The 25,587-nt window shown below is 50.3% G+C and overlaps 1 protein-coding gene across 5 annotated transcripts in view; it reads left to right on the top strand.

Moving 5' to 3' along the window:
* ZNF618 (zinc finger protein 618) overlaps positions 1-25,587 on the top strand; it is a 200,734-nt gene that overhangs the window by 153,972 nt on the left and 21,175 nt on the right. For 2 of the 5 annotated variants that reach the window (XM_070375047.1, XM_070375046.1), the window contains 4 exons: positions 1,433-1,522; positions 10,584-10,823; positions 14,559-14,642; positions 17,652-17,729. In XM_070375047.1, the coding sequence (XP_070231148.1) occupies positions 1,433-1,522; positions 10,584-10,823; positions 14,559-14,642; positions 17,652-17,729 (492 nt within the window). Of the gene's footprint in view, positions 1-834; positions 895-1,432; positions 1,523-10,583; positions 10,824-14,558; positions 14,643-16,700; positions 16,746-17,651; positions 17,730-25,587 lie in introns of all 5 variants that reach the window. The other 3 variants (XM_070375045.1, XM_070375048.1, XM_070375049.1) reach the window with 3 other exon arrangements.

The raw sequence follows: 25,587 nt of genomic DNA, 5'->3' as shown, positions 1-25,587 counted from the left end.
AGAGTTCTTAGCGATTTTAACAAGGTAAACATGCCTATAGAAACATTGACTGTAAATTCAAATAGGAAAGCCAAAGAAGAAAAACCGTAGTTCATTAATCCTGAAAAATAGCTTCCTGAGAACTCAGAGAAATGGAAAATAAAATCAGCAGTGCAATATATTTCTCCCTCTCAGGCACACTAAGAAGATGATAGTACTTAACTCTGGAAACAGTCATTTTCATATTTTTCTTATGGGGATGAAAATTGACCCAACCTTTCAATAAGTAGTTGGTGCTTTGGTGATCAAAAGCCTTAAAAACACACACCCTTAATTTATCCTGAAGAAGTATTGTGCACAGATTATGAGGGATAATCTTTATTTTGCAGTGATGTGCAAAACTAATGAGCAAATGTGCAAAAATTTCTACGAGGATGGAGATCGCAGCATTTTTTTTATAAGGAAGGAATTTTGAAACAATCTCAGTGTCCTCTGGCTTAGGAGACTGGCTCAGCAAATTTCAAAGTCCAGTGGGAACCAGGCAGCCAATAAATGTAATGGAGATCAATGCTTATTGATTTGAGCAAGATGTCCACAAAATATTGTCCATTGAATGTGCCAGGTTACCAAGAGCATATAGATCAGGGCCGGTTAATTCAAGGCCCGTAGAAGACTGACGGCTGATGTCACTGAGAGATGAGATGGGAGTGAGAGGCCGGATCTAGGGCAAGTGGCCAGGTGAACGCTCCACCCCATGGGGTACCTGCTACTTTGGGGGATTATAGATGATTGAAGTTTCTCTTATATTTAAAATTTTGTATTTGTATTTATCAGTATTTTATAATTTTCCCCCAGTGAACAATATTACATCAGAAATTTTTAAGAAGAAAGAAGTTAGGCAGTGCCAAAAGAGAGGTAAAGATGAAGTCCGGTGGGACCCGAGAGGAAGAGGTGACCCCTTCTGCCAGGGGGTGGGGGGTGTTTGGGGCAGGGAACGTCCTGGAGATGAGGGGGCCCAGGTGTGGCTGTTGCAGAGGGCAAGGCTTGAACAGGGGGTGATGAAGAGGTTAGCACTGGAGGGCAGTCAGTTCACCACACATTTCCTGAGCACCGGGGTCTGGGGGTGGAGCAGTGGAGGAGGACAGCGTGTGCCAGGTACTGTTCTAAGCATGTGACACACAAATTTAATCCTCACAGCAACCCTATAAGGTGGGCCTATTGTTATCCCCATTTTGCAGATAGGAAAACTGAGGCTCAGAGAGGTTAAGAGATTTGCCTAAAGTTGCACAGCTTGAAATAGAGGAATTGGGATTTGAACCCAGGCAGTCTGACTCAAAGGGGCTGCTGATTCTACCTGGTGGTCCCAGAATGAGGAGTCTGGGGGGAGGGAGCACACTGCTGCTTCTGGATGGGAACCAGGCACCCATTCCCACACTTCTCTCTTCTTGGACAGAAACCGGCAATTACACCTGTGAATTCTGCGGAAAACAGTACAAGTACTACACGCCCTACCAGGAGCACGTGGCCTTACACGCCCCCATCAGTGAGTACCTTCTCTGCTTGGGGGAGGGGCGAGCCAGCCACAGGCTGAGGCTCTGGAGTTTTGCCAGGGGAGGGCGAAAGCAAGGATCAACTTGTGCTGGTGGGCCAGTCTCGGTATCCGGGTCCGACCTGGAGCCACCTGCCTGCAGGAGCTGGAAAAGTCCCACCCTTAAGCTAGGAAAGCCTGAGACCTCTCCCGAAGGTCTCAGAGGCCTGGGGCCCACGGGGATCTGGGCTGCGGAAGGGTGGGCATCACTTGCCCGAGTCCTCAGGGGCCTTGTCCTCACCTCGTGTTTGTTGTTCAGTTGCTAAGTCGTGTCCGACTCTCTGCACCCCATGAACTGCAGCACGCGGGCTTCCCTGTCCTTCACTTTCTCCCGGAGTTTGCTCACACTCATGTCCCTTGAGTCAGTGATGCCATCTTCTAAGCACCGGCACATCATGTGGTTCCTGAGTCCCCACCCCTGAAGCCAGCACCTTCAGTCTGAACCAATGCAGGGCCTAAATGCAGGCTAGAGCATGGTTGGCCAGATGAGACAGCTTTGTCCTTGGAGGTAGGAAGGGTGTGAAGTCAGAAGGAGTGCCAGGCCAGGCCTCAGAAGCCCTGGGTATCAGTTCCAGTGGGGTCACAGGCTTGTGTGTGGCCTTGGGCAGGCCCCATCCTGCCTCTGGCCCCCAATCCCCACCTCCTCCCCTAGCCTGGAAGAGAAAGTGTTCTAAGGACCCCTACCACAGGGACATCCTGGCTTTCCATTCCGATTTGCCAGTTTCCGTACTGGGTGTCAGAGGTGCTATATCCTTAGATCCCTAAGTAGATGAGCCCTCAGTTCTCAACCAGAGTCCTGATAGGGTGGGGCTTAACCAGAATTGCAGGGCAGTAGCGGGGAATGTTTACGAGGTCTTTGGGAGTATCTCTGCTTTTGTTTGTCCCAACAGAGCTGTGGGGATCTCCCTCCACAGTCAGTGGGTGGAAAGATTTCAGGAAGGGGGAGGGATTGTGCAAGGTCATCAGGGTTCAAGGTGTCCACAGTGTGGGAGGCCCGACCCTCCTTGAGCCCTGATATTGGCACAGGCACGTGACCCCCTGAGGGCCTTCAGGTGGGCAGGGAGAGGTGTTCAGAGCCCCTGAAGGTGGTGGAGCCAGCTTCCCTAAGATTCTTGTCTTGCTTGGCCCGATTGCTGCGTGACCTTTGAGTCTGTCACTTCCCTTCTCTGCGCTCAAGTTTCCCTCCTGTGGGAGCTCTCAAGGTCTCTTCAGCCCAGGAGCCTGGGTTCAAGTCATCTCTTCCTTAGGGAGACCCTCAGGCAGGCGTCTGCAGTGGCCCAACTAGAGGAACATGTCCCACCACCCGGGCTAAGGATGTGTGGGTTGCCTGGCAAGGTCCTGCGAGTGGGGGAGAGAGGACCCAGTTTCCGCTTGATGGGCACTGACCCATCCATTTTGCCCATTTGTGTTGCTGCTGCTGAGACATCAGGGCTGTGGCTTGAGCGCCACCACTCAGAGCCTTCTGAGGTCCCCGCTTTCCATGGGCGGGGAAAGGGGCCGCTGTCCATGGATGCCTGCTTACCTGCGCTCTCCTGGGCGCACTTAGAGTTACTCACCCAAAGTGCACTTCCGGTGCTGGTAGTTACAAAGCCAGCCTGCCCCTTGGGTGTCAGCCTTTGGAGGACCCTGTTTCTTCTCTTTCCCCCAAATGACTCTTGGAACAAGTTGAATAAGATCATGGAGTTAATAAGAAGAAGGACTTGGCTTTGAGCCCTGACAAGCAACCTCCAGGCCCATACTTGTAACTAGGAAGTTCCTCTGCATCACGTGTCGGGTGGTACGATGGGAACGGGTACTTCATCTGTTCCCTGATTCTTTTCCCCCGAACATCCAGGTACTTCTCTCCTGAAGGGCTGTCCTCTCTTTCTCCGTTCCTCATTTTGTTGTTCTGTCCATTGTGGACTCTCTCTGTCTTTCTGCATCTGTTTGTTGAATGCATCTCTTTATTGCTGAAGTCCAGAGACTCTAGGATTATCTGTGTTTAAAATACAGAGTGAGAGATTTAGGCTAAATGCAACAGAGGACTAATTCTTAAATCTGACCAAGAAGTAGCCCCTCCAGTGGCCTTTGGATCTAGTGATTTGTATGTCCATAGGTTCTGTGTGGAATTGGAGGCTGTACTTGATGGCTTCATCAAGGGTAACCAGGGCCAGGCCTTGAGAGCCCCTGGGTCTGGTGAGGGCATCCAGAGGGATGTTGGCTGACTGGGGTGGAAGAAGATTCATACATGTTGTTATATCAGTTCTTTTCTTTTTTTTACTTCTTAGCAATATTCTGTTATATGAAAATACCAGTTTGTTTAGCCATTTGCTTGTTCATTTGAGTTGTTTCCAGCTTTGGACAATTATGAATAAAGCTGCTATGGAAATGCTTGTACCAGGCTTTCCGTGGACATATGTGTTCATTTCTCTTGGATAAATTCCAGTGAGTAGAATTGACAGGTCATAGGGGAGAGCGTGTTTACCTTTTTAAAAACTGACAAACCATTTCCCAAGATGGCTATAGCACCTTACACTCCCACCAGCCGCGGATGGGAGTTCCACTTGCTACGAATTCTTGCCAACATTCGGTGGTAGGAAGCAATTTAATTCGAGGTAGTCTGGTGAGTGTGTAGTGGTATTTCACTGTGGTGTTAATTTGTGTTTTCTTGATGACTAATGATGTTGAGCCCTTTTTCATTTGCTTGTTGGCCATTTGTATATTTTACTTTGGGAACCGTTGCAGTGTTTTGACCATTTTTTTGGTTGGGTTGTTTTTATTGTTAAATTATACCAGTTCTTTTTTTTTTTTTTTTACCATGCCACACACTCCATGGCATATGGGATCTTAGTTCCCCTGGGGGATTGAACCCATGCCATCTACATTGGAAGCTGAAGTCTTAACTATTGGACCAGCAAGGAGGTCCCTAGGAGTTCTTTATATATTCTAGATCCAGGTTCTTTACCATATATATATATATGTATATTTTGTTGTTCCGTCACTCAGTCGTGTCTGACTCTGTGACCCATGGACTGCAGTATGCCAGGCTTCCCTGCCCTTCACCATCTCCTGGAACTTGCTCAAACTCATGTCCATTGAGTCAGTGATGCCATCCAACCATCTCGTCCTCTGTCATCTCCTTCTCCTCCCGCCTTCAATCTTTCCCAGCATCAGGGTCTTTTGTAATGAATTGGCTCTTTGCATCAGGTGACCAAAGTATTGGAAATTCAGCTTGAGCTTCAGTCCTTCCAGTGAATATTCAGGGTTGATTTCTTTTAGGATTGACTCATTTGATCTCCTTGCAGTCCAAGGGACTCTCAAGACTCTCCTTCAACACCACAGTTCAAAAGCATTGGTTCTTTGGCTCTCAGCCTTTATGTTCCAGCTCTCACATCCATACATGACCACTGGAAAAGCTGAAGCTTTGAGTATATATATATAATGAACATTTTCTGTTAGTCTTTGGTGTGACTGTTGATTTTCATTCAGGGTCTTTTGATGAGCAGCTGTTTTTCATTTTTAATGATCTAATTTATCAATTTTTTATGACCAGTGTTTTCTCAGTTCTACTCAGGATATCCTTGTCTACCTCGGTAGTGAAGATATTCTCCTTTATTATATTTTAGAAGCTTTCTACTATCAACTTCTGCATTTTAGTCTGATCCATCTCAAGTTAATTTTTGTGAATGATGAGAGATATGATTTGAGATTCACTTTGTACTATATGGATATCTGGTTGTTTCAACACCAGAGTGTCCTTTATATATTACATAACATTGGGACCTTTGTTGAAAATCAGTTTAATACATGAGTAAGTGTGAGTTTATTTCTGTTCCATTGAGCTGTTTGGCTGTGTTTATGCCAACATGGTCTTATTTACTCTAAGTCTTAGATCAGGTGCTTCCAGTTTTTCAACTTTGTGTATTTTTAAGAAACAAGGAACTTTGCCTTGCAATATAAATATTAGTCTTCTAGCCAATTGCTACAACAAAATTACCTCTTGGATTTTGTTTAGGATTATGCTGAATCTATGGACCAATCTGGGGAGAATAGACCTCATAATATTCGATCTTCCAGTTCATGAACATAGTGTGTCTCTGCATTGGTTTAGGTCTGTTTAAATTTCTCTTAGCAATAATTTATATTTTCAGAGTAGAGGTCTTGCACATATTTCATTAAGTTGTATCTAAGTTTTTTATGGTTTTTTTCTATGCTACTGTGGTTTTTTTTTATTTTCAGTTTTGTTGCTATTACATACAATTAATTTTTATATATTGAATTTGTATCCTACAATTTTGTTAACTTTGCCTACTAGTTCTGTTAGCTTTTTTGTAAATTTCTTGAAATTTTTCTTGTACATACTCATGTCATCTACTAATAAAGACTGCTGTACATCTTTTTTTCTAATCTGTATTCCTTTTATTATTCTTTCCTATTATGCTGATTAGGACCTTCCAGTTAGCTGTTGAATAAATGAAATGAGTGTATGTCTTTGCCTGGTTCCTAATCATAGGGTTCAGGTTTTCATCATTGAATCTGATCATTTTCATCATTAAGCACTGTATTAGCTGAAATAGGTTTTCATAGATACCTCTTTATCTGTTAAGAAAGTTACCTTCTATTTCTAGTTTATGAAAGTTTTTGTCATAAATTGGTGTTACGTGTTTTTTCTACATCTGTTGAGCTGATCCTATGATTCTTATCTTTTATTCTGATAATGTGGTCAATTACATGGATTGATTTTTTTTTTAAGTTATCATCCCTGTTCTTTATTAAAATACATTGATTATCAGAAAACCATGGAATGAACTAAAAAACATTACAGGATTGGAATGCTGCTTCTCCAGAAGAATGACTTCTGTTTTTAAGCTTCTTTTTCTTGGAAAGGCATCTAAACTACTCTGAGACCTAGGGTAGCTTGTAGAGCTAATCTGTTATCAAGCATGTGTTTTCTGATTACTTCTATCTAAAATTCCCTAGGGTTGTACCTGGCTTTTACTGTCATTGCCAACACTGACCCTTCAACGGTGGGAAACTGCAGTTCTAGGATTAGGAGAGTGCCCCAGATTCAGTCACTGGTCCATTAATCATGGTCATAATCAAGAAAGTAAATACTTCTGGTGTTTTGAAGATACCAGAGGTGTTAATATGTCATCATCCAATAAAGTACCTTATTTAAAGGAAGTAATTTGTTCTGTGTACGCGTCCATGAAACCATCACCACAGTCAAGATGGTGGACATGCCCATCACCCCCGGAAGTTCCCTCATGCCCTCTTATAGCCCCTCACTCACCTCTTCTCTCTTTCCGGCAAGCGCTGCTCTGCTTCCGCCCATCACCCCCGGAAGTTCCCTCGTGCCCTCTTATAGCCCCTCACTCACCTCTTCTCTCTTTCCGGCAAGCGCTGCTCTGCTTCCTGTTACTACAGATCAGGTTACGCGTGTTCTGCAGTGGTGGCTTAGTCGCTCAGTTGCGTCCAGCTCTTGCGACCCCATGGGCTGTTGCCTGTCCATGGGATTTTTCCAGGCAAGAATACTGGAGTGGGTTGCCATTTCCTTCCAGGGGATCTTCTCGACCCAGGGATCAAACCCTTGTCTCTTACATCTCCTGCATCGCAGGTGGATTCTTTTACCGACTGAGCCACCAGGGAAGATGGCCCATAACATTTTCTAGAATCTTGCAAGTACGGAATCTTTTCTACTATGTGTGGTGGGGTCTGGCTTCTTTTGTTTAGAGATTCATCCATGTTTAAATGTATCAGTAGTTCATTCCTTTTGATTGAGGAATAGCAGTGCTCCGTTGTCTAGATACGGATACCATGTTGCCTTTATCTGTTTATTTATGAATTGACATTTAGCTTGTTTCCAGTTTGGAGCTAATACAATTAAAGCTGCTGTGAATGTGTCTTACTATGGACAAATGCTTTCATTTCTCTTGTATAAGTACCTAGTCTGGATCATATGATAGGTGTATGTTTAACTTTTAAGAAACAGTCAGACACTGTGCCATTTTGCATTTCAACCAGCAGTGTACTTTACTTCTCTTGTAATCAGTTCAGTTCAGTATCTCCGTCATGTCTGACTGTGACCCCATGGACTGCAGCACGCTAGGCTTCCCTGTTCATCACCAACTCCCAGAGCTTGCTCAGACGCATGTCCATTGAGTCGGTGATGCCATCTAACCATCTCATCTCATCACTCTTGTAATGTCCTTGTCTTGATTGGGTTTTAGAGTAATGCTGGCCTCATAAAGTGAGTTGGGAAGAGCATTCCCTGAGTATAGTGTCAATTAGGTTAAGTTGGTTAATAATGTTGTTCAAATCTCTTATTTTGGCACTTCCTGTGTGTCAGGGAATGAGCCCTGGTTGGACCAAACTGGTGGAGTCCCTCCCTCACAGAACATACAGGATAATAATCGGGGGAAGAGACATTGGTTGAAAGATCACACCATGTGTCTCCATTGGTGGTGGTCAGATCTTAGAAGGGAAGAGGAGAGGGGGACTGAAAGATACATGACCAAGTAGGGCATGAGGGAGGGCTTCCGACGGAAGTGATGTTTAGGTGGAGCTATGTAGGGCCGGAAGTAGTGATCCAGGCAGAAACGAGGGAAGAACATTCTAGGCAGAGGGAACAGCATAAGCAAAGGCCATGAAGCTTGGAAGATTGAGGGGGCAGGAAGTGGGCAGGTCCCAGGCCAAAGCAAGCAGGTGATGCCCTAGGGTTCATTGTAGCAAGTGTTTCTGGGTGTCATGAGCTCCCTGCTTCAGGGGAGCAGGGGCGCTCACACATGGATGCCAGGGTTTTGACAGCAAGATCAAAGACCATGAGATCTGACCCAGAGGGTCTCCTAGAAACCATTCTGCATGTGGAGATGGGCCCTAAGACGGGAAGCAGTGTGCTCTGCTCTTTGCTCGAGAATTCTCTGTCCCTTGCGCAAAGGTGCCCAGAGTATGTGTTAGTGCCTAAGGGGACCACATGGTCTTGCTCAAAGGCTTCCGTGGGAAGCTGGCAGCATTGGACTGTGTCCCATCTTGGCCCTGACTTTCTGTGTGGCCCTAAACTTATTAACCATTCTGGGCCTTGATTTCTTTAATCCTAAAAAAATACCATTAATACCTGTTTACATTTGAAGAGTAGTTTATTCAAGGTGCTTCTGTGACTTGTGTGGATTCTCGTTAAATCCCCGTGAGGTTGGTAGTGCAGAAATGGGTGTCCCACTTTTATCGGCAGAGTTGAGGTAGGGAAACTGAGGCCAAGACCACGGAGGTCAGAGGTGACTGACCTGGAATTCAAAGGTGGGCTGGGCTCACAGCACACTCAGTGCTGGTTCCATTATAGAGGACCACGAGCTGTGGTCCCCAAACTGTGCTTCAGGGAGGTGGGGGAGAAATCAGAGATGGGACACTGGACATCTCCCTCAAGGTTGATGTGTAGATTTATTCTGTGGCCAAAAAAAAAAAAAATTGGAAAGTGTGAGATGAGCCACCTTCCGGTTGGATTCCGGGCCTTCAAGTTCCTTTTCTCTGGAAGGAAAGGAGGAAAGAGAGGACCTATGTAGGTGTCCTTCCCCACTTGCCCCTCTCCAGGTCCTGATTGAGAAAGTAAGAATCCAGAACGTGGGGCCGGGGCTTGGGGAGAGAGTACTGGAGGACAATCGTGTTCTCCACAGTCTGAGCCTGGGGGGTTTCTTTCCGAGTTCAGGGGAGGCAGGTAAGTTCTTGCTTAGGGGCCATGACTGAAGGACTCCCCACCCGCAGCTCTTGGCATCCGGCCACTGCTGTGCTGGGAAGGCAGTGACTCCGCAAAGGGACGGGGGACAGCCTGAGTCCTGTGAGCGACCTCAGGGCCTTGAGTCCTGTGCAGCCTTGAACCTGGCCCTGCCTCCTGCTTCTCCAGACCTGCGCTTCACCTCCGGCCAGGGATGGGCAGAGGTGGAGGAACAGAGAGCGCCCATTTGCTCTTTGGCAGTGACAGCGGCGAGCGCAGCATTGTGCCCAGGGTGGGCACTGCCCTGGGAGCGGGGGTAAGGAGGCCTCTCCTCTCCCCTGAGGCAGGCTGCAGGGCAGGGTCCTTCTCAGGCCCCAGCCAGGCTCTGTGGCAAGGTGGTGCCCTCGAGATGTTCCCACTGCTGTGGGCCCTGTGGCCCCGGTCAGCCCCAGAGGGGTCCCTTCTCTTGCCGCCTGACCTGCTCTCACCTCAGCGACAGTTGCAGTGGACTAAAGCCACTGCCTCCCCTCTTGGTTTGGAGGTGGCACTGTGGTCGCATTCGGGGCTTGCCAGCGCTAGTAACCATGTCTCCGGACCGTGTGAAGGAGGCAGACTGCTGCCACCCGAGACCACCAGAGCTGGAGACCACCTGAGGGTCAGCCCCCCCACACACACCCCTGCCCTCAGTAAGCCCAGCTTCTGCAAAGGATGCCAGCCAGGGAGGTAGGGGATCTGGGAATCGGCGACACAAGCTGCCCTTCAAGGAGCTGCTGCACTTAAGCATCGGTTGTCGGGTTGAGCACTGACCCCTGAGAGCACCCACCCCAGGCAGTGTCCAGGAGCACCACCAGCCCCTGCCCCTGAGACCACGGGGTGACAGCTGCCCCCTGCTCATCCCGTCCCCCAGCCCCGCCTCGCCCCAGCCAGCCGGCCCTGCTAGCCTCTGCCTCTGTTGTCTGCTGTATCTGCTGAGCCAGCCTGCCTTAGGAAGAAAAGAGGCTTAGGGACCTACATTTTAGAAAGTGCATTTGACCCTGGGTTGACTCATCCAGGCCCCAAGCATGGGTCCCAGAGCGAGTTCTTAGACACTCAGAGCCTGGACTGTTCAAGGGTTATGGATGACCCACCCTGTGGACTGGTCAGTGGCCTCCAGGTAATGGTGAGTGTAAGCTGGCGATCAGGTTTCGCTCAGGGAGAAGCCGGAGAAGGTTCTAGACTCCCAGACTTTCTTGGGCTCCAGGTGGTAGCCAGAGAGGAGTTTCGACCCTCGAGCGTAGGGGTCTGTGGCCCAGCTCCAAGGGCCCTCGGCAACTGAGAGCGTGACCCTCTCAGGTACCGCCCCCGGGTGGGAGCCACCGGACGATCCAGACACAGGCTCTGAGTGTTCGCATCCAGAGGTCTCCCCGTCTCCACGCTTCGTGGCAGCGAAGACCCAGACGAACCAGTCGGGGAAAAAGGCTCCGGCCTCCGTGGTCCGATGCTCCACCCTCTTACACCGCACCCCTCCAGCCACCCAAACCCAGACGTTCCGCACTCCAAACTCGGGATCTCCAGCAAGCAAGGCGACCGCAGGTACCAATGGCCTCTGTTCCCTTCACGCTGCCTCCGCTCCCCGCCCCTCTCCCCCGGCCTGCCACAGCTGTGCCCGCGGTCATTGTTCCCTTGCAAGAGCGAGGGTGGAGGGCCCGTGGCTCTCTGGGACGGATCTGGGTCCCTGCTCTGCCTCCTGCCGGCTCTGTGATTCTGACGAGCCACCTAGCCTCTCTGAGTCTGGGTTTCCTTACCCTAAGTCAGAGGGTTGTACAAGATGGTTTGCAAACTAATTTTTTTAAGCAGGAGAGTGTTTTTTCGTAAGTCATGGCCTACGGGGTTTTAAATTTTTTTTAATTATTTGCTAACTTTTGTACGTTAGATGTTCTTGTGAAACTTGATTTCTCACTGACGTGGAAAAGTCAGATCTGGCAGTCCTGGGCTCACTTTCCTGCAGGGCAGCCAGTTGCCTTGAGGCTGAGTCCCAGAGCGCGTGCTCTCCAGTTTTCCACAGTCCCCACCACTCCCTCCCGCCTCCCCAGCACAATGGCCATGTGGCAGGCGCCATTTCTCGTTGTGATCATGCTGTTGTCTGTCTCGCATCCCGCCCAGTTCATCCATTTACCTCACCTGCCTGGAACTCCTTGGCATGAGTTTGCACCTCCTCCCCCATCTTTCAGAAAACCCAATCGAAAGACTCATTTCTCTGAAGAGCTGCTCTGCATGAGGAAGAGTGGTTCACTGGGAGCTCTGCTCTCCTGGCCTCTCTCTACCGGGTACTACTCGTGAAACCCCTCTCTGAATCATAGCCTAGCAGGAAGCCAATGGATGTCTGCTCCAGTGTTGTCTGAGTCTATGCAGGAAGGGCCCAGACTGCAGAAGGGTGAGCAGGCAGTGAATGGCACACCCCAACCGTTTCTTACCAGTCATCAGGGAAAACTGCTGAGACACACTGTATCCTGAGAACCAGGAATCCTGATTCATGCCTGGATGGAAGGAGCCTTGGGCCGCCTGCCTAGATATGTGGCATGTAGGATGGAGTGGTGACATAGTCCTTCTGGGACTTCGGGCCTTTCAGGTCACCCATGAAATGTACAAGCAAGTAAATGGAGAGCTCGCTTACATGAGTCGGGAGGCTGGACCGGAGACAGCCAAGGAATGAGCTGTGCTGCTCTATTCTGGTTCAGAGGGCTAATCAGGAGCAAGGATGTGGTTCTTAAAAATGTACATCTCCACATTGGCAGGTGGGTTCTTTACCATTAGCACCACCTGGGGAGCCCCCCGCCCCCCGCAAATTTTGAAGCTATGCTTATGTGCTTACATCTCCCGAAAGGAGAGTAAGTAATCAGCCTTGAAGGTAATGGTTTTCAGGTACTGTGTAGAGAAGAGCTGGGGTTTGGCAGCAGTAGTCATAAATGAGTTAAACAGGCTGGTCATCACAGACTTACTAGTGGTAGATACCAGCTCAACTAAGGATCATGGCTTTCATATCTTGCTTTTACTCTTGATCTTGTGGCTGGGAGTTTTTGTACCTGCAGTTTCTGCAGAGAACTGCCTATAGGCTTTGTGTGGTTTGTGGCAGCTCTTGGAACCCAGTGTCACCATGGAAGCTTCCAGCGAGCCATGAGGCTTGCCTCTGGCTGCCTTTATGTGACTGACGTACAAGACTTGTGGTGGGTGTCACACGTGGGTTACCAGCTGCACAGGACGTGAGCTACAGCCCGGCATGTTGAAGCTGGAAGTGACCACTGCAACTCTCATGCTAGAACAAGACAGGTGGCCGCTCCCATGCCTGTGTGTGTACCTGCGTGGGGATGTCCCCTGCAAAAGCACTCAGTGGTTTCCAGGCATAGGTGCCCATAGCAGGAATAGCTGATCAAAATCTGCATCATCAGCTGAGCCATAGGAGATTGATTATAATAGTTTGTAACCTCAGTTGTGCTAAATGCTACCGATATATTGGTCAGGCTGCATGAAAATCCTCCACAGGTGGGTAACCATTCCCTGCATACATGAGAAGGTGGGGAAAGGAGTCACTCCCCTGGCCCAGACCTTTTTAAAAGGAAGGCTGTGTCCCGGAAATGAAATCTCCTTATTCTACCATCTTCGGGGGTTAGGAACGTAGCCCCAGGAAATCGACAGCCTCACTTTCTCTGGGTTTTCACCTGTAAAATGGGAGTGACAGCGTGATCTCACAGAGCTCTTGGAGGGTTAAGGGGGGACCATGAACATAAAGCATGTGGATCAGTGCCTGGCTCATAGCAGGCCCTTTTCCCTAGATAAAGAATCGAGGGGCTTGCTTTGCCGATTTACAGATGGTATCTTGAAGCAGGCAGGTGTGTAGCTCTCAGCCCAGGCATTTTACAGACAATTTGGAAGAGAGGGTCTTGCCTACGATGTTCTTGACAGCCTCTGGAAAAAGGAAGCTGCATCAGAGGGCATTGTCAGGGTCAGGCACAGGGGAATTGAGTGGGGCCTGTAGGAGCCATCTCTGGCTTTCTTTCCCATCACCCCAGTGATTGTCTGGAACACTGGCCCCCAACAGTCTGAGCACTTGCCTTCCTGGTGTCGGGCGGCCTGGGGACAATGACGCTTCCCAAAGTGGGTTCCCAGGATTACCATCTTTGAGAGATACTAAGAAATCTCATATTTCTACTTTTTTCCTTTATTTTTTTTGGCTGTATATGGGATCTTAGTTCCCCTACTAGGGGTTGAATCCATGCTCCCTGCATTGGAAGCGAAGACTCTTTAACAATTAGACCACCAGGAAGGTCCCTCATATTTTTTAAATGGGTTTCAGTTGCCAATTATGTTTGAGAAGGTTGGGTTTTAGACAAAGCTAGACAGGTCTGTCTCTGGTCGAACTTCTCAGAGCCTTTGCTGTCCTCACCCGAGTTGTTGGTCAGATGTTCGTCCCAAACTGACTTGCTCCCAGAAGCCTTTGCCCCCTGGCGCCTCCAGTGTCCCTGATGAGCGGCTTGGAAACGCCGCAGCCGCTCAGACACCCTCTCAGTGCCTCCTGCGGGTGGGGGATGGGTGCGAGTTGCTGTTCCCCACCTGGTTGGGCCCTGTCTCTGACTCCAGCATTCACAGGGAGTTACGGGAGCCACTCAGGAAGGCGCCCCTTGTCCGTGGGGACACCCCAGAAATCACTCGGGGAGCCAGTCCCTTTCCCTGGGTGAACCCTGACCAGACAGACCTCACCTGGTCACTGGCCTCCCCGGTTTGGGGCTGTCCCGGCTCTGCCTGTCACGACTTCTCTGCCACCCAGGTGCCCCGACAGCCACCAGGCCCTCCTGCTCTGCCTGAGCCACCGCCAGAAAGCAGTCTGTCACCCTCCCCGCTCTCTAGTGGGTCCACATCACGTAGATGTCACCTGTGACTCCCCAGGGGCCAGAGACGGGAGACCCTGGCCCATTCGCCATCTGTTCCATCAGCTTTACCTCAGTGTGCCTACATCCCACGTATACCCCACAGTGCCTGGACCTCCACCCACCCTGGGCACTCCTGGGGGGTCTCCTGGGGTCCCGAGGCGGTGTTAGGCAATTCAGGTGAGCCTGAGAAGCTGGAAGTATGTGGTTTGGGGTTCTGGAGCCCCTCACTGTGCTGGTTCCCAAGCATAGGGCCTCAGGCAACTCACCCAGCCCAGGGTCTGGGGCAGGTCCCACGTCCCTGGCCTCCGAGCCGCCCCCTCTCTGGCATGCCCCCTCTCTGGACCTGGTACTGACCAGTCACTGTGGTTTTTTTTTTTCTTGCTCTCTCCCCTCCCCTACCCAGCAGAAAGCGCTTTCAGTCGGCGGGTAGAAGGCAAAGCACAAAACCACTTTGAAGAGACGAATAGCAGTTCCCAGAACTCCAGCGGTGAGTTGGTGAGCGGTGTGCCCCGGGACTGCCGTCCTGTGCTCTGGGATCTTTGTGGTCTGTGCTGGGCTAGGGTGTTGGGGGGAAGCTGGGGGCAGAGAATTAGAAGGCAGCCAGGGCCAGGCAGAAGTGGAGGGTCCCTTTCTTCCAGGCACGTCCCTCTAGGTCCCAAGAGCACCTTGGGGACTATGGCTCCTCTTTGTCTTTGCATGGAGAGAGCAACTCCCCTGTCTCCACAGCCTGTGATACTGACCCGGATGGCCCCCTTGGAGCCATTGCTGTGTTTATAGGGTGAGCGCTGCAGCCACTTTTCCCAGGAGAAGCAAAGTGGGTGCAGTGGACAGAGCTGTGACCCAAGAGCCAGAGGCCCCATGTTCTGGCCCCTCTTTGGACCTGGGAACATCCAGAGGTTCCCTTCTAGCCCTTAACCAGCCCAAGTAGGTTTGCTTGAGGTTCCTGGTGGTGTTTTGGCGCCCCCTGGTGGCTGCCTCTTGCCAGACCCTGACAGAGCCGTAGCACCTTAGAACCGAGCGACCCTGAGGCCACTGTCCCCAGACAGACCTGGGGCAGCCTGGCAGAGCCATGAGCAATCACAATCAGCTTCTGTCTGAAAAAGGCACAGCAGGCTGGTCTGCACAGTGCCAGCCAAGGCTGAGTGTGAAAAGGATTCTATTCCGATACTTCCTTTACACTAAGGTAAGGCATCGCCCCTTGCTTGCTCAAAGTTTTCACTCATCAGATTAGTTATTGGTCTGTGCTCAGCACTCTGCTGAGCCCTGACTGGGTGTGGACAAGTGATGAACGTGACTTGACCGTGAGTCAGGGGCTTTATGAAACACGAGGAGCGCAGGCTTGCACATGGAGTCCTCCTCACAGTGCCCAGAGCTCCAGCTGAGGCTTGACCCCAGCTCCACCATCGACAAGCTGGTGGCTTGGGCTCGCCCCTTGTTTCTCCTCTGCTGTAGAGTGGAAATGGCACACATGTCCTTGTGGTGGGGGATCATTCAGTGGGGGCCCTGCAGAGACACACATCCACATGGTAGGCTGTTTGGGGGTGGTGGCGGGGGGGTTAAGTAAACCAAGTGATTTCATGAGTCAGTGCCCGAGGCAGGCAGTGAGGTGTGCCGTGGGGGCCCTGAGTATGTTGACATGGTCCTTTAAATTAGAGAGAACATCAGCTGTTCCAAACTGCTTCATCCTTTTGAAAACTGTAATGCCTCTCCGAAAGGTGGGCCTTAAAGAGACGGAGTGACTGGTCCAGGCCGTGCAGGGGATGAGCAGCAGAGCCGGGACCAAAACCCCAGTCTGCTGCTAGCCTTTGCTGTCAGCCAGCCAGGCCATAGCCCCTGCCTCTCCTTCCATCAGAGTCCATGTTCAGAATTGGGATGCTCCTGCTGGCAGCCACCATTTATTGAGCGCTTACTGTATGCCTGGCACCTGTTCACAGCTGTATGTGTCTTACCTGTCTTCACCCTTGCCACACAGCCAGCGAGGGTCAGTGTTACTGTTATCCCTGCTTCTCGGATAAGGAAATCGAGGCTCAGGAGAGATCGATTGTCGCCCTGGGCCCCTAGCTTGTAAGTGGTGAAGCCAGGATTCCCCGGGGTAGTCTGTCTGCCCCATTCTTCTGTCCTCTGCCCGTGAGGCTCAGCTGACGATACCAAGAGGCATGGGTAGCTGCCAGCAGACATTTGGCAGGATGGAGACACACAAAGGGAAAGCGCAGCGCTCCCTTGGCTGCCCTGGTGTTTAGTATCAAACGTGTCCACCCCGGGTGCCCAGACCTAGCAGCCGTCCCAGCTCCCTGTCCTGAGATGGGCAGCTGCATGTGGGTATGTTCTCATGGTGTTCTGTGGGCGCACTGTGTGAGCTGGGGGTGTCCTGGAAGGATGGCCCTGCCCAATCTCGACCTGCCCACGCCCAGTCCCACCCGAGACACTGCCTCCCCCTCATCTGAGAGCCCATCTGGCTCACTGCTGCCCAAGACCAGAAATCGTGACAGTCAGCCCCGAGCACCAGAGCTGGAAGAAACTTAGCTAAACTGTTTCTCTTTTGCAGAAACTGCAAGTCCCCTGATTTCCAACCCTTTCCCTCTCCTACAGAGTAAGTGAGGGTCCCATCGGGGGGCTGGAGAGGGCGAGACAGGGCAGGGAGTGAACTCAGCCCGCCACACACTCCAGACCCCTCCCAGGCAGAGCCGGCAGCTGGTGGAGGCAGGGGGCGGCCCAGCCCAGGTGGGTGGAGGAGTGTGGACAGCCTGCCTCTGCCACCCCCAGCCCTGCAGAAGCAAGGCCTCCCCTTCCTGCCCACGGGGCTGGCCTCACGACGCCGCTCCCAAGCCCCACCTCCGCCGTCATCCTGCTCTTTTCCTTACTCATCTTTGCTCTCTTCCCTTTTCCATCCGTGTCCCCTTGCCAGGCGCACAGAGATGAAAAGATAACAGGCCCTGCACACGAGCTCCCATTTTTATACGCGCTCATCGTTCCCACCGTCCGCCCTCTCCCCTCCTCTTCCCTGTCTCATCCCTGCTTCTCTGGCACGTTGCTGTTTCTCTGCTTCCCACCCTTTCTCTCGTCCCTTCCCTCCTTCTCTGTCCTTCCCTCCACGTCCATCGTCTTGTCTTTGGTTCATTCATACCTTCGTTCAGTCGTCCGCTCAGCAGACTGAGCCGTCTGTGTGCCTCCCCCAGCCGAGAGAGAGAGGCAGGCTGTGGAACCGAGAAGGTGCGGTCTCTGCCCTGTGTTGTCCCCAGCGCCCAGAACAGTGCCTGGCACACAGTGAGCCCTCGATAGGTGCCCCGTGGCTGCACCCGACGGCCTGTTACCTGCCGTCTTCCTCTCTCCGTCTCTCTTTCCTCCCCAGCCTCTCCCTCACTAGCTAGTGCCAGGGGAGCCCCGAGGGCACCGCCCCCTGTGTGTCTGGGTGCCCAGCTCCAGAGCTGCCCGCGGCCCTGCAGAAAGGCGCTGCGGTTCATGCAGCCCTTCAGACGGCCACTCTTTCTCCCCGCAGAGCCCTACACGTGCGGCGCCTGCGGGATCCAGTTCCAATTCTACAACAACCTGCTGGAGCACATGCAGTCTCACGCAGGTAAGGATCCTGCGGCCCCCCTCCCCTCCCTTCCTCCCACATCCTCCAAGGGGCAGGGCCAGCCGGGGCCACGCCCCCAGGAGACAGTCACAGGACCTGGTCAGTCCTTGGTAACCCAGGGTAGTGTGGAGCTGAAGAAGCTTCCGGAAACTGTGGTTTCTGCCTGGAGCCTGGTGGCCACATAGGTGCTGAGCAGGACAGAGACGTGGAGGTGTGTGGTTTGAGGTCCAGGGGAGCAGAGGTGGGGAGGGCAGTGGAGCTCAGCCCAGGGCAGCCTGGGGTGAACTCCATCGCTTTCAGGGGAAAACCCTGTCACACGAAGCAGCTGTCGTCAAACCTGAGGCTGCCTCAGTCACTAGGAGGGCTGGTGGAACCACGGGCTTCTAGGCTCCTCCCTGAACTTCAGACACCTGGGTCTGAGGTGGGGCCTGGACATGCATTATTGGCAGGTCCTCACGCCACGCACCCCCGGCTTGTCCAGGGGCCATGCTTTGAGAACCCCTGCCATAGAGGTAAAGAATCTGCCTGCAGTACAGGAGACCTAGGTTCAATCCCTGGGTCGGCAAGGTCCCCTGGAGAAGGAAATGGCAATTCTCTCCAACACTCTTGTCTGAAGAAGTCCGTGGACAGAGGAGCCTGGCAGGCTACAGTCCGTGGGGTTGCAAAGAGTCGGACGTGGCTGATCAACTTTTACTTTCACTTCAGTGGCAAAGCTAGGAGTCTGCTTCTCCATCTGCCCAGCTTATGGTGTCAGCTCCCTCACTACACCATCCGGCCTCCAATTTTAGGTTTTTATCATAGTAGCACTGATTTTTTATCTAGTCAGGGAGACACTCTTCGCTGTAACAAGAAATCCCAAATTCTCGGTGCTTTGACATAACCACTTACCGTCTCAGCCCTAGCACAGCCTCATGCAGATGACCTTCCACGTGGCCACTCAGGGACCCAGACTCCTTCCTTCATGTGTCTGCATCCTCCTCTGGGTCGCAGAGTCCTCTTTCTCTGACTGGCGGGCACCCTTCCTTCTTTACCCGTTAGACCACAAATGACACACAGATGCTCCAGTGCCAGGGGAATTCTGGGAAGCACACCCAGAGCCCTGCCCAGGAGCAGCCCGACACTCCACGGAGGGAAACGGGAATGTGAGGGAAGCAGCTCGCTGACCCCACCGCCCCTCCTTCAGAGTGACCGTCTGGAGGCACTGGAGGTGATGTGAGAAAAGCCCTTGATGGTGGTTCAGTTCAGTTCAGTTCAGTTCAGTTCAGTCGCTCAGTCGTGTCCGACTCTTTGCGACCCCATGAATCGCAGCACGCCAGGCCTCCCTGTCCATCACCAACTCCCGGAGTTCACTCAGACTCACGTCCGTCGAGTCAGTGATGCCATCCAGCCATCTCATCCTCTGTCGTCCCCTTCTCCTCCTGCCCCCAATCCCTCCCAGCATCAGTCTTTTCCAATGAGTCAATTCTTCGCATGAGGTGACCAAAGTACTGGAGTTTCAGCTTTAGCATCATTCCTTCCAAAGAAATCCCAGGGCTGATCTCCTTTAGAATGGACTGGTTGGATCTCCTTGCAGTCCAAGGGACTCTCAAGAGTCTTCTCCAACACCACAGTTCAAAAGCATCAATTCTTCAGCGCTCAGCATTCTTCACAGTCCAACTCTCACATCCATACATGACCACTGGAAAAACCATAGCCTTGACTAGACGAACCTTTGTTGGCAAAGTAATGTCTCTGCTTTTGAATATGCTGTCTAGATTGGTCATAACTTTTCTTCCAAGGAGTAAGCATCTTTTAATTTCATGGCTGCAGTCACCGTCTGCAGTGATTTTGGAGCCCAAAAAGATAAAGTCTGACGCTGTTTCCACTGTTTCCCCATCTATTTCCCATGAAGTGATGGGACCAGATGCCATGATCTTCGTTTTCTGAATGTTGAGCTTTAAGCCAACTTTTTCACTCTCCACTTTCACTTTCATCAAAAGGCTTTTTAGTTCCTCTTCACTTTCTGCCATAAGGGTGGTGTCATCTGCATATCTGAGGTTATTGATATTTCTCCCGGCGATCTTGATTCCAGCTTGTGCTTCTTCCAGCCCAGCGTTTCTCACAATGGTTCAGTGTAGGCCAGATAGAAGCTGACCAGGAAAAAGATACGAGGTAGAGAGGCAGTGTTTGTTAAGCTGCTGTTATTTCCACTGTTACTGTCACTGTCAGTTATTGTCTCTCTCTTAGGGCTTCCCTAAGTGGGAAAGTGGTAAAGAACCCGCCTGCCGATTCAGGAGACGGAGGAGAGGCAAGTTCGATCCCTGGATAGGCAAGATCCCCTGGAGGAGGGCATGGCAACCCACTCCAGTATTCTTGCCTGGAAAATCCCCCTGGACAGAAGAGCCTAGTGGGCCACAGTCCGTAGAGTTGCAAAGAGTCGAACATGACTGACGCGACTTAGCACACACGCTGGTCTCTCTTAGGTTTATAAATCTTTCATATCATCTTCCAGGTTGGGCCTGACTAACAGTATTACAGGGCTAGATGCTCTTGGACAGGTACTGTTCTGTTAGTGTGACCTCTCTTCATTGGTTTACTTACTCAGCATATATCTGTTGGGTACCTGCTGTGTGCTTCAGTTCAGGTCAGTAGCTCAGTCGCGTCCAACTCTGCCACCCCATGAACTGAAGCACGCCAGGCTTCCCTGTCCATCACCAACTCCCGGAGTTTACTCAAACTCATGCCCATTGAGTCAGTGATGCCATCCAACCATTTCATCCTCCATCGTCCACTTCTCCTCCCACCTTCAATCTTTCCCAGCGTCAGGGTCTTTTTCAAATGAGTCAGCTCTTCGCATCAGGTGGCCAAAGTATTGGGGTTTCAGCTTCAACATCAGTCCTTCCAGTGAATATTCAGGACTGACTTCCTTTAGGATGGGCTAGATCTCTTTTCAGAGCTCCAGTACTCTTGCCTGGAGAATCCCATGGAAGGAGGAGCCTGGTGGGCTACAGTCCATGGGGTCGCATCTGCTATACACTAGGTACCAATTCATATGATTTTAGGTGGAGAGGGGAGATACTTATTTCTGTTGTACTCATCAAATCAGTTCAAAGCAGGATTGGCTTCCATGACATGTGAGTTCCAGTCCTCTCCAGCCCGTGGGTCTCCATACCACATACCGAGCAGGAAACCTTGTCCTCCTCTCTGAGACTCCATCTCTAAAAGAAGGGCTCACAGATCTCAGCTGTCCTCTTCACACCCAGGTTCCATCTCCATGTGTCTCTCACCTCCAGCCTGCCTTTGCCATCAGCCATCCTGCAGCAGGGAGGGCCTTCACAGCATTTAGACTTGACCCTGGGCAGCCAGTGGCCAAAATTGGAAGGCTGCTGGGGACCCCTGCCTGAGCACAGCACTTGGGTCCCTTGGGCCTGAGACCCCCATGACCCAGCCCCTGCTCACTCCTCCCCTGAGGCCCTCTGCCCCCCTGCCACCTCTGGAATGCACTTAGTCGCTCAGTCCTGTCTGACTCTTTGTGACCCTTTGGGTTATAGCCCGCCAGGCTCCTCTGTCCATGAGTGGGCTGCCACTTTGTCCTCCCGGGGATCGGCCCTAATCAGGGATTGAACCTGCATCTCCTGCATCTCTTGCACTCCCAGCGGATTCTTTACCGCTAAGCCACCTGGGAAGCCCGCCACCTCTGGAAGCTGAGCTCTAATTAGGGAAGAGTCTGGGTGCCAGAGCTTCTCTGACCCTCAGGCAGTTGGGCGGAGGCCATTGACATGCAAATCAAGGATGCGCCTGTGGGGCCCCGCCTCCCCCAGGCATCCCAACGTGTTTTCCCTGAGAAGAGCTTTGGGCTGCTTTGTTCTGGTTCAGTGCCAGCAGAGAATGCCTCGCCGGCAATCCAGTGCAAAGCCAGGCTGAAGCCCAGCCAGGCTGAGTCGGGATTAAAGGATTGACTCCATAGAGAGAAATTAAGCGTCATGATCTGCGCAGTTCACAGTGCTGCTGATAAGGGGGATCAACCTCGAATAACACCAATCTCATTAAGAGGCTGCTGAACGGCATAGAGTAATTCCCGCTAATAAACTTCCTTTCTGTGCTGTAGGAAAACCTGCCTGGTCCCTGGTGACAGTTTAGGAGTGGGGTTTGGCAGCAGTGATACTGACGGTAGCTAACACTTAGTGAGCAATTACTGTGTGTCGGGCCTGGTTGTAGCATCAAGGCTCCCCAGTAAGCTGGCTAGCATTATCATCCCCATTATACAGATGAGGAAACTGAGGCTCAGAGAATGTAATCGCTGGCCCAGAGTTGCATGACTCATAAGAGTAATACCTAACATTGTTTGAGTTCTTACATATTAGCTCATTTGATCTTCAGAAGTCCCGGAGTTAAGTGTTCCAATTAGCTCTCCTTCATAGAAGATGGAAGCACCTATTGTGGGCAGGAAAGTGTCAATTAAAAAATATTTATCAGGGACTTGCCTAGTGGCCCAGTGGTTAAGAATCCATACTTCCACTCCTGGGGATGCAGGTTTGATCCCTGGTTTGGGAACTAAGATCCCCCATGCTGTTCAGCACTGCAAAGAAAAAAAAAAAAGCACAATTTATCAATAAGAAAATTGTTAGCCCTGTCCAACAGCTAATGATTTAAATAATGATACAATATTTAATAAGCATAAGCTATTCCCATAATGTTTTGCTTCCAGAATGCAATAGGTCATTCCCTCGACTGCTATCAGTAGGGGAGATGCTCTGCTTTTTAAAATTTTTCCAAGCTGTAGTGCTGTATTGCTTGTTTGTGTTTAGAAGTGTGCATTATGTAGTTCATTTTAGTATGCTGTTTCTATGTGGTTTATTTTTTGTTCTTTTCATAAAATGTGTGAATTATAAAATAAAATGACTAAGTAACTTGCCCAAGGCTCTGCAACCACTGAATCAGACTATGATTCTGACCCTCTCATGAACTCAGCAGCCAGGTGCCCTCTTCAGCAGGGCGGTTGGGGTGCAGGATTAGGGATGGGGAAGCCTCTCAGAGGTCATCCCTTCTAGCCTCTTTTCAGCTAAGTATGGCCTGGGGACTTTCCTAGCAGGCAAATATACTGGCAGCTCAGAGTGGTAGGATGTGGGAATGGCCACACTGAACTTATGGGCCCTTTGAGGGATTACCTAATCACCTTTCTGGGTGTCAGTCTTCTCATCTGTAAAGTGGATTCATCACCATTCTCCAGAGCCTGGGTGAGGGTTCTGGAGATGATGCGTGTAAAATATTGAGGACTGTGGCTCATTCTAAAATAAGACCAAATAATACAAGTTTTTCCTTTTCCATCCGCTGCTGGAAACAACTGCTTTCTCCTTCCGGCAACTGGTCCCTCCCTGGGAGACATTCTTTATTCCAGCTTTGCATCCAGTCCTTTGCAGACGTGTACATCTGTTCATGTGTGAACATGTGTATCTGTGATACATGGGAATAGCCACACTGAATAAACCTTGTTTCCAGCTCAAGCTGTAAATCAGACCATTCACAGAGCATTTACCGAGTGCCTCACCCATTCAGCAGCATTATCTATGACATAAGGAGAAAAAAGGTTTTTAATCAACCATACTAGACATCGTTATCAAATTTGAGGTTGAGTAATACGGGCTTCCCTGGGGCTCAGAGGGTAAAGCGTCTGCCTGCAGTGCAGGAGACCTGGGTTTGATCCCTGGGTTGGGAAGATCCCCTGGAGAAGGAAATGGCAACCCACTCCAGTACTCTTGCCTGGAGAATCCCAAGAACAGAGGAGCCTGGTGGGCTATAGTCCATGGGGTTGCAAAGAGTCGGACACGACTGAGTGACTTCACTTTCACTTTCAGTCCCAATTCCAAGACTTGCAGAAAGGCAGAGAATGAGGACACCACCCTGCAACCATAATCTCACTACTCAAAGCTAACCACTGTTCCTCTTTTAATGGTTTCCTTTCAGTCTATTTTAAAATTAGATTTATTTATAATTTATAAAAATAAGATTCACCAGTTTTAAGAGTTCTGTTTGATAGGTTTTGATAAATGTATGGTCATTTAACCACCATCATAAGCTGTATAATGTATAATGTTACTATTGACCCAAAAAGTTCCCTTTGCAGCAGGTCCCTTTCCCAGACCCCCACGCTGGCACACTGTCTGCTTTCTTTTGTTATAGTTTCGGGAATTTTGTGTGCATGTGCTCATCGTTGCTTAAGTCGTGTCCGACTCTGTTGGCCCCTACGGACTGTACAGCCTGCCAGGCTCCTCTGTCCATGGGGTTCTCCAAGCAAGAATACTGGAGTGGATTGCCAGTTCCTCTTCCAGGGTAATCTTCCTGACCCAGGGATCGAACCCATGTCTCCTGAGTCTTCTGCATTGGCAGACAGGCTCTTTACCACTAGTGCCATTTGGGAAGCCTGCAATTTTGTGTAAATAGATTATATATTTATTCTCTTGTGTCTGACTTGGGTGTCTGACTTCTTTCACTTAGCGTACTTTTGAGACTCATTCATATTCTATGATACTCGTCCTTTAATTTCTGAGTAGTATTTTATTGTCTGGATATACCACAGTTTGTTTACCTGTTCCCAGGCTTCCCTGGTAGCTCACAGGTTAAAGCGTCTGCCTACAATGCAGGAGACCTGAGTTTGATCCCTAGGTCTGGAAGATCCCCTGGAGAAGGAAATGGCAACCCACTCCAGTACTCTTGCCTGAAGAATCCCATGGGCAGAGGAGCCTGGTGGGCTACAGTCCATGGGGTGGCAGAGTCGGACACAACTGAGCGACTTCACTTCACTTCCCCCAACTGATGGACTTTTTTAGGCTGTCTCCAGTTTGGAGCTATTACGAATAAAGCTGCTGTGAATGTCCAAGTGCAAGTCCCTATGTAGACGTGTTTTTAACTACTACGTAGATACCTAGGAGTGGAAATTCTGGGTCATACAGTCAGTCTACAGTTAACCTTTTGAAGAGCTGCCCCATTTTACTAAAGTGTCTGCACCATTTTCACATTCCCACCAACAGTGTATGAGGGGTCCAACTTCTCCACATCCTTGATAATGCTTGTTATTATCTGACTGGTTATAGCCATTCTAATGTATTAAGTCAGGGTTCCCCAACCTCTAGCATCTAATGCCTGGTGGTCTGAGGTGGAACTGGTATATATAATAATAGAAATAAAGTGCACAGTAAGTGCAGGGTGCTTGAATCATCCTGAAACCATGCCCCCACCCCAGTCCATGGAAAATTGTCTTCTATGAAACTGACCCCCAGTGCCCTCTCACTACATTAAGTGAGAGGTTTCCCCAGTGGCTCAGTGGTAAAGAATCTGCCTGCAGTGCAGGAGCCAAAGGAGATGTTCAATCCCTGGGTCGAGAACATCCCCGGAGGAGGGCATGGCAACCCATTCCAGTATTCTTGCCTGAAGAATCCTGTAGACAGAGGATCCTGGCGGGCTATAATCCATGGGGTCACCAAGAGTCAGACATGACTGAAGCAACTTAACACACACACACATTAACTGATATCTCATTGTTATTTTAATCTGTGTATTATTGTTGTTGTTTAGTCGCTCAGTCATGTCTGACTCTGCAACTCCATGGACTGCAGCACACCAGGCTTCCCTGCCATTCACCATCTCCCAGAGCTTGTCCAAACTCAACTTGCATTGAGTCGGTGATGCCATCCAACCATCTCATCCTCTGTCGTCTTCTCCTGTCTTCAATCTTTCCCAGCATTGGGGTCTTTTCTAATGAGTAGGCTCTTCACATCAGGTGGCCAAAGTATCGGAGCTTCCAATGAACTGAAGCTTCCACTTGCATTCTAGTCCTTCCAATGAATATTCTGGATTGCTTTTCTTTAAGATTGACTAATTT

The sequence above is a fragment of the Bos mutus genome, chromosome 8 (genome assembly GCF_027580195.1).
Source record: "Bos mutus isolate GX-2022 chromosome 8, NWIPB_WYAK_1.1, whole genome shotgun sequence".
NCBI classification, from domain to species: Eukaryota; Metazoa; Chordata; class Mammalia; order Artiodactyla; family Bovidae; genus Bos; species Bos mutus.
The sequence above is the reverse complement of the archived record's forward strand: the minus strand, read 5'-3'. Positions and strand labels throughout refer to the sequence as shown.